General features: G+C 33.6%; 1 protein-coding gene across 1 annotated transcript in view; it reads right to left on the bottom strand.

Annotated features, from left to right (window-relative positions):
* Positions 1–395: 395 nt before the first annotated feature.
* The window catches only part of LOC129224719 (hydroxymethylglutaryl-CoA synthase 1-like), an 85,876-nt gene continuing 76,885 nt past the window's right edge, over positions 396–9,386 (bottom strand). The window contains exons 8-9 of the mRNA XM_054859265.1: positions 7,680–7,822; positions 396–2,323 (exon numbers count right to left, since the gene is read on the bottom strand). Coding sequence (XP_054715240.1) covers positions 2,225–2,323; positions 7,680–7,822 — 242 coding nt within the window. The 3' untranslated portion in view covers positions 396–2,224. The remainder of the gene's footprint in view (positions 2,324–7,679; positions 7,823–9,386) is intronic.

Here is a 9,386-nt window from a genome sequence, read left to right as displayed (position 1 = left end):
GGCCCCCCAAAATACAGTCGAATCTCGATACCTCAAAGCGTATAACTTGAATATTCCTTTATCTCTAAGCTTTCAGAGGGTCCCAAATTCTTGAGTCTGTTGTGGAAACTTCTCATAACTAGACCTACCAATAATTCGAACTTCGAGTTTTTGAGAATTGACTGTATTTGTAAAAACATTATTGAAACGTATAGTAAAAACGATGCAAATTCAATGTAAGTTGGTTTCAAACCACTTTTTTTTTGAGGTGAGTCCCCCCCCCCCCCTCTCACCCCCAAGGTGAGTACCAGTAAACTTTTTTTTTTCCAAACTACAGCATTGGTCCAGGCAAGTGAGCATAAGTATTGCAAATGAGCAAGTACCTACACATTTTTTCCCCTTTCCCTATTGCACGCAAAAATTTAAAAAAAATAATAAATAAATAAATGCAGTAAATAATCAATGCACATTCAAATGCAATGAAAATTATAAACCAGTTTTCTACATAATGCTTATCTATTTTGGAAATAAAGTTCATCATCAAGCATTATCTCCACAAACAAGCTGCACATACTAGTAAAATAAAAAAATAGCATTACTAAGACAGCTAGAGCGTAATCAATGAGAAGTGATAGCCAAGGTAAAGAAATGAAAACTGTGAAGCAATGAGGCATTTCGCAACACTCTGGTCTGCTTTGAGGTGGTAAGACTGGAATCAGACATTTTGAGCAAAAACTTTTGTAAGTAATAAACATTTTTACTTTCTTCTATATCTAATATATAGAAGAAAGTATTGGATTCGTGCAAATTTTCGAATTTCGAAGGATTCGAACGTTTTGAGGTGTGCCGAGTCCATTTCGACTATTTTTGGAAAATGTCTGTCTGTGTGTATGTGTGTGTGTCCGTGTGTGTGTCACGTCTGTGTGTGACCAGTTTTTTGTGGCCGCTCTACAGCAAAAACTACCGCATGAAATCGAACGAAATTCGGTAAACATATGTGCCCCTATGCGAACTTGTGCCCATTGGTTTTTGGCGCGAATTCCTCCAAGGGGGGTGGAGCAATGGGACGTTTTTTGAGCTACGCGTGCTTGTTTACTTTTGCAATTTCATTCTGAACTTCCATTATAAATCCATACTTTTACAAAACAATTGATATCCTCTGAAGGAAGAATGCATGAGCTTTCCATTTGCATAAATTTCATGCGTGGTAGCTTGAAAATTTTAATAAAACAAAAAAACAAACTGCCTCTAAGCTTGGTTCAGTGAAAAACAAAAAGCCCATTCAGCGGGAAAATCGTAAATGCGGTTAACGTTGGCAACCAAACAACAAAATTCTAAATTCACTTCTGCTGTCACTTTTCCTTAAATACACTAAATAAAATTTCTTACACCTCAATGCTTACAACCTTTGCTTCAATGAAGGAACTTTTGCTTAACCCTAAAATACATAAGATAAATAAACACCTTTTTGTTGAACAATAAAGTAAGAAAAACAACGTTAAAAAACACATGTCTACTGTATTTTTTCAACTGGTGTTTTTTTTAATATTGATTTTTTTTTACTTATTGTTCCTGAATAAACGATAATGTTTCATGTTTTACTATTTATTGATTCTCCGCTTAAAATACACTTATTTAACTTGATTATTAAAACTAAGCAATAAATAACTATTAGGAATTTTGTTATTAAACAGTAACACTGGTAATCACTTTCACAGATTTACCCAACAATATTTACATGAGACAGTGTGTTCCAGTTTTGGTTACGCTTGGTTAATTTACTTAAAAAATTTTATGCACAAGATTAAAACAAAGAACTATAAAATCTCAATATTATTTCTTAAACCTTCTTCATTTGATCATTCAACATTAACAGAACCATAAATCCAACAAGTACATTAGACCATCAACAAATAAGAGAACAGTTGAAAAGGGAAAAGTAATTATAAACAAAAGCTAAAACTGGCTCCCACAAGAAAAAAAAAACATAACAAATAAAATATAAGGTTTGTGAAATTGCTGCCATTATTCAGCAACAATATACAGTTCTTTTTGTTCAATATGAATAGACATGAGTAAGTAGATGTACAAAAAATAGAAATGCTATTTTGTCTAATATTTTTCCAATAACTTATTAGCTTCCGAACTTTAAAATGATTACATCGACACAAGTAGACAATTGCTTGTATACCTTCAGGTGCACAGCTTCCATTTTTGCAAGACGCGAGACACTGAGGGTGACCAATCAAACAAGTTGGAGTCCTTCCTTAATAGAAATTGGTGTGGCACTGGGTTTGCAAAATTCATCCGTAACTTTGCTGGTCTCGATGTGCAAAGAATTGCTCTGTCGGACAAAAAGAAAAATGTTTTTATATTGGAATGGATTAAAAGTCAACTAGCGGTACCCGCACGGCTTTGCCTGTAGTAGAAATTAACAGGTCGTTTGGTCGGCCTGTATATTTACAAACAATGGATGATGAATTTCTCGCCAATTTGCAAGAAATGGCTCGCCCATGTTACAGTTCCACGGTATGATAATTTTGTAATTTTCTCTTAAACTTTATGATAACTTGCTGGGTAAAATGTTTTTAAAATTGGAATAGAAAAAGAATAAAATCGAAAATCGTTGAGGTGCACACCCCTATCTACAAACTAATTTTGTGTCAAATTTCATGAAAATCGGCCGATCGGTTCAGGCGTCACAGAGATCCAGACAGAGAGACTTTGAGCTTTATTATCAGTAAAGAAAACCAATGAATAGCACATGCTATTAATGCAGAAAATATCAGTCTTCATTTTCACCCAACCATTTGAATGCACACCAAGTAACTGCATAAACCACATAAATGCACAAACTACATAAGGGTAGGCTTGCCAGATTTCTGAAAAGGCCAATCGAAACCCACCGGAATCCCCCCCCCCTTGTCGCGAGTACTCAAAAGGAAACCAGGGGGTGATAGTGGACTCAAGTAAAATTTTCTGAAAACAGCGTGAAATTTTCAAAAATTATGAGGAACTCGATCCCCCCCCCCCCCATAAAAGATTTTGCAACATGAAAGCAGAAATTATTAAAAAGAAACATTTTAAAAGTTTTTTTTAAACAATTTTTCAGCTTTAAAATGTGATGTCAGCCCAAAATATTTGGAAATTTCGAATCACAAACGCCCCTTAAGGGAGGGAACACACCCCATCGCTGGTTCTTAGCATATTTAAGAGGGTAGTTCATTCTCAATGCTATGAATAAATACTGATTATGAGCCTAAACCAGGGGTAATAATAAATGACACAAGCAGATAAATTTAAACATTTTATTTTTTACGTGTTAATATTTATTAGTTACTTTAGTAAGAAGAAAAACTTTGAATGAGGAATAAAAACTTGAACAATATTTACATGTATTTTTCATTCGCTAGGACTTTTTTTGAAAAGTCTTTGGTTTTAATGTTGTTGTAAAAATCCTCACAAGCTGATTCGATATTAATTTTACAAGTCAGTGTTTAAAATGACAAAGTAATTATCCAAAATGATCCTTCACAGTTAATACTTTTTAGACTATTTTGGTCATCTAATCAAATTTTCCGGGACCTGAAGTAAACTGGCCGGGACACCGGGACTTTCCCTGAAAACCGGGACTGTCCCGGTCAAACCGGGACGTCTGGCAAGCCTACATAAGGGCAATTCCACCGTAGCAGACTTAATTTGTAGCAAGGATGCATGAATATACAAGTTGGCCAATTAACACTAGAAAGATGGAGGGATCTGTGTGGCCCCTCGCGTAGTTTGTTGTGCAATAACTTGAATAATATCTAACGGAGCTTGATGGAACTTTCTGACTTTTCATTATAAGTCACGGTTTGAATAATTGTTTATTCATTTAATGATTCGCCTCATAGTACTGTAAATATTGATCTTTATACCTAGAAAGACGGGAGGGGCCACAGTGGCCCCTAAGTTATTTTACAATAAAAAAAGATATTTTTCTAACTTTCACCTAATTGCTATAACATATAACAAATACTACTCACTCTAGTTTAACCTGTAACTTTCTCTTCACGCAGTCGGTTGGATGTATAAATGCTATAAACAGCACCGATTGCTTACCAGCCAAACGGTGGCCATTGCTCTTTGAAAGATAAACTAGTTCTACCTTTTGGCAAGTAAAGACAGAAAAGCGGAAAATAATAACATATTAAGTTCTTATTTAGTCATATAAGAAGGTGCATCGGACATGTGGACTCACTCAGGAAGAATTTTTAAAAGTATTCACCCAAAAAATTGGGTAGGGACCACACTGGCCCCTTCGGTATTTTTAGGTATACAGAAAATTTCAGTCTTTCTAGTGTCAACGATTAATTGGAAGAAGATAATCTGTCAATTACTGATTAACTGGCAGCAAATTAGTAGAAATGATTAGGATTTTAATGCTATGATTTCTCCATAACCATTTATTTTTTATCAATATTTTTTTTAAATTAATTTATTTTTATTTTATTTATTTATTTTATTATTTTTTAAATAATTTTAACTGTTCAGAAACACTTGATAAATGATTTTTTTTCCTCCATTTTCAAGGTTATTTTGGAAAAAATACTTAAAATTTTATTCAAATTCTGCAAGTCAATTTTCTTATTATTGTAGTAAAGTTGTATTCTGTACACTAAACATAAATATTCAAATATTTAGTTAGTTGCCCATGATCAGTATACACTTTTAATGAGGTAGCTTTCTTTTTATTTTATTAGAAGCCACTTAATCCAGGACTTTTATTCTTCATGAAAATTATAAAGTAATCTTAAAACACTATGATACAGGTAGAACAGTAGAAAATAGCATTGACTCATGACACATGTTGGAACATATAATTTTGTAGATAAAGTAGTAAAATTAAATATAAACAATTAACATTGCTATGATCATTATTTTTTTCTAAAAAACAAAATAAATAAAGCATGTTTTAAAAATCAAAACAACAATAACAGTTTTTTCTTTTAGAATGAAAAAGTAACAATTTTGCAAACAAATTGCTAAATGTTTGTTGTAGTTATGTATATAGACAGTGAATACAAACAATATCTGAAAAACAAAAATAAGAAAATTTCATTTACACCCAAAACCTCTTTTTGCGCAGTCTTTTTTTGTGCGACTTTTTTTGTGCGGTGTATGAAAATATCAGTCAGATTGGGACTCAATTGACGATAGTATTTATAAAACGGACGAAGTTATTTGTAAAACAAACGAACATCTTTTATGCGATTCTTTTTTATGCGGTCCCTATCCACTGCACAAAAAGAGATTTGGGTGTACTTATTGTTCATGAACTCATTCTACATAGTTTCTTGTTGCATACTTACATTAATTTTAACCAAAACATATTATCCCATCAATTAATTGGAGCCGATTATAAGTAATGGGCAATGTGGCAAGTTATGGCCCATTAATTGGTGCATTTTTAATTTATAGGGAAGAAAATGTCTCAACAGATGTAAAAAATAGCATTAAATATTTATATGAAGTGAAGTTGAAAATTGCAGTTGATGATAGAAACTAGATAAATATGGTTACTTTGAGACGAATAATTTAGTAATCATAAATTTAAAAAGCTATCAAGAATATGGTAATTTAGGCGAGTCTATAACAACAATAGTTTTCAATTTATCTCTACATAGTATAAAATGAAGTCCCCAAAAAGCGTCTGTTTGTTTGAATGCGCAAAACTTGAGAACTACCCAGCCAATTTTCACAGTATCTTTCTTTTTGAGGTTTGCAGACCGGTCACAAAAGAATTCAATGAGTAGTTCTTTTTTTAATCCAATTTAGGTCGAATTTTCACATTAATTCCCAAATATGGGGGTGAAAAATTACTTCTACATATTGATATTACATATCGTTGGAAAGTGTAGAATGTTTCGTGTTCTACGCAATTTGTTTCAATGCTCTAACTTAATTATGGCGGGAGTTATCTGCGTTTTTAGCTCGAATTTTTTTAGTCTCAGCTGAAATTTAGGTAGTACTTTCTTCATTGAATCTATCAATAAAAAGTGAAGGAATCATCCCACAGTTTTTTTTTTTTTTGACACCATTGGAAAAAGCGATATTTTTTACTCCAGATCCAACTCGACCCCTATGGTCGAAAAACTAAGCTTTTATCTCAAAACAAGCCTATCTCTTACAAGCCTTTTTAAATCAAGTTCAAAAAATCTCATTTCCATTCAAATTGTTAACCATTTTCTTTCGCATTTTAATTCCTTAAACTTACTTTATTTTGTGTTTCCATGGTTACGCTTTTTAAATCCATCTTTCTGGATTAATTTCCTAAAAAGTACTGTAATATCAGTCGTTATTGTTTGGGAGGGAAATTTTGCATGATGTTATTTATTTATTTATTTATTTAAGCCTGATTGTTGAATATACGTCACTAGACACAATTTTTATTTTCAAGGTGGGCCGGGCAAAGCCGGGCAACGCAGCTAGCAATTGCTAAATTAAAATATTCTTCAATAAATAACCTTATTTATCTAGTTTCTGTCTTCACATACAGTGTACAACCCAGGAGAGTGCACAGGGAGGGAGCAGGGACACCTGTTGTCCCAGGCCCGAGCCTGCAGGGGGCCCAAGATTTTTTTAATGAGGTGCGAAATACATGCAGAGACATGGGGTAAACAATATGGAGAGTGGCCATAAGTCATCTATGACCAATGGCCATAAGTCATCTATGACCAATAAGTCATCTATGACGGGCCCCAAAATTTCTGTGCAAGCAGCTGGTACAATCACATGTCATTTTACATAAATATTTAATGCTATCTTCTTTACTAATAATAAAGCTGAAAGTCTCTCTGTCCGGAGGATGTCTGGATGTCTGTAGGATGTCTGGATGTCTGTGACGCGCATAGCGCCTAAACCGTTTGCCCGATTTTCATGAAATTTGGCACAAAATTAGTTTGTAGCATGGGGGTGTTGCACCTCGGAGCGATTTTTCGAAAATTCGATTTTGTTCTTTTTTTATTCCAATTTTAAGAAAAAAACTATCATAAATTACAAAATTATCATAACGTGGAACTGTAACGTCGGTACAAGCCAATTGGCGAGAAAATTCACCATACATTATTTGTAAATATACAAGCGAACCAAAAGACCTTTAATTTTTCTATTACGGGCGAAGCCGTGCGGGTGCCACTAGTTTTAAATAAAACTGCTGGTACATTTTCTTCCCTACAAATTTTAGTTTGCATAAACTGTGTTAAGACTTACATGAAATACACCGCCAGCTCAGTCATTCCGGGCGAGGACTGCAGTTTCGTGCTTATTAGCACTCATCAGCCCGGCATAGGAAGTGACTGAGCTGGAGGTGGAAAACCTCTTGAGGAAGCCAAGAGTGCCAAACAAACTGGTAGCTAATATAGAATTAGCACTGACCAATCAATTCTTTATGCTATTCTATATTAGCTACCAGTTTGTTTGGCACTCTTGGCTTCCTCAAGAGGTTTTCCACCTCCAGCTCAGTCACTTCCTATGCCGGGCTGATGAGTGCTAATAAGCTCGAAACTGCAGTCCTCGCCCGGAATGACTGAGCTGGCGGTGTATTTCATGTATTTCTACCTTGGCCCTGGCTATAGGGTGGTAACTTACTGAAAAAAATGTGTTAAGACTTGTTAAATAAAATTTTGGTTGAGAATGAAAATTACTGAAGCTTCACTTACTACTTTTGATATATGTCCATTTAATGTAATGCATGGAGCACCTCTAAGCTGAGAATAATTTCTTCTGTGTTTATCATCAACATATTCTAAATACCACGTCTTAGGAAACAAGTCTTCTACTGTCCCAATTGGAGAGTATGGTGCTACAAAAGTATAAAAAGAAATGTATCACAATTTTTTAAAAAAAAGAGTAAATTTAAGTTCATTAAAACATGCATCACTACTTATCATAATTGCTTTTGTAGCAATATCTAATAATTCTGTGAGACTTTGTTTTTCTTAATGTATTAAGCAAAGAATACAGGGTGTTCCGTTTTAACCTGCAAGACCTCTATTTTTGCAACCGTTAGTCCTAGATGCATACTTCTAATTGCAAAAATGTTCAAAATCAGATGCAGGGTTAAGATACTGAAAGTTTTAAGCAAAAATAAAAACGAGTCAAAAAATACAAAGTTTAACTTTTTTATACAGGCCCCAAGTCCCCTTACGGAAAAGTTTATTATTAGCACGACCAATATTCACCGAGCGATGAAACACAGCGTTTTGTGATTTACACCACTTTACACCCGCCATAATTAACACCATTTGGGGGGGGGGGGAAATAGAGATTAACAAGGGTTTAAAAATATATGTGTGCATAAAGTGTGATTTTTCAAATTGTTCAAGGTTTTGTTGGGTGCTATTGCATATCATGGCATAAAATTTGCATTTATTTTGGAATTACTAATGAAAAATATAAATACTTAGTTTTTTTACTTCGACAACCTGACATTCCTCTGAACGGGCGATAAGTTCCAATCTCATCTTTTGTGTGGTCCCTGAAAACTTAAAACTCGAATATCTCCTTGAGTTTTGGACGCACAAGTTTCAATTTTTTGGTGTTAGTAATAGTTTTCAATGGTGATAATTTCCCTAAATATATGTTCGGGGATCTAGGGCTCGCATAAAAAGTTAAATTTTGTATTTTTTGACTCATTTTTATTTTTGCTTCAAACTTTCAATATCTTAACTCTGCATCTGATTTTGAACCATTTTGAAATTGGAAGTATACAAGCAAGTCACAAAACGCTGTGTTTCATCGCTCAGTGAATATTGGTCGTACTAATGTCAAACTTTTTCTGTTGGAATCATTTTTCAATGGGGAAAATTTCTCTAAACATAAGGGGCCTTGGGGCCTGTATAAAAAGTTAAACTTTATATTTTTTGACTCGTTTTCGTTTTTGCTTAAAACTTTCAGTAACGGTTGCGAAAATAAAGGTCTTGCAGGTTGAAACGGAACGCCCTGTATATTATCAGCTCTGTATGACAGAAAACAAAATATAATTCAGACATAGAATGCCAGGGGAGTTGGCAATGGAAGAACAATGTTGTGTAATTTTTCATGTTCATTTTAAACATTTTGATAACAACCAGCTGAAAAGAAAAAAAAAATATATATATATATATATATATATATATATATATATATATATATATATATATATATATACACACACACACAACTAGAAAAGAAAAACGTAAAGGAACTAATTTAACTGAAATTATTTTTTTTCCCTTAATTTTCTCAAAAACATCTTTTAGAAGTTTAATTTACCGCGATTAGCTCCAGCAAAAAGAGTATAAACTATACTTTTGAAACTTTGCAAAATTGTTAACTCACATACTACTGTTCAATAGAGCTCAAAAATGTTATGTACATGCAATATT

Source organism: Uloborus diversus, chromosome 6, assembly GCF_026930045.1.
Source record: "Uloborus diversus isolate 005 chromosome 6, Udiv.v.3.1, whole genome shotgun sequence".
Taxonomy (NCBI): Eukaryota; Metazoa; Arthropoda; class Arachnida; order Araneae; family Uloboridae; genus Uloborus; species Uloborus diversus.
Note: the sequence above shows the minus strand (reverse complement) of the source record. Positions and strands in the feature narration are given on the sequence as shown.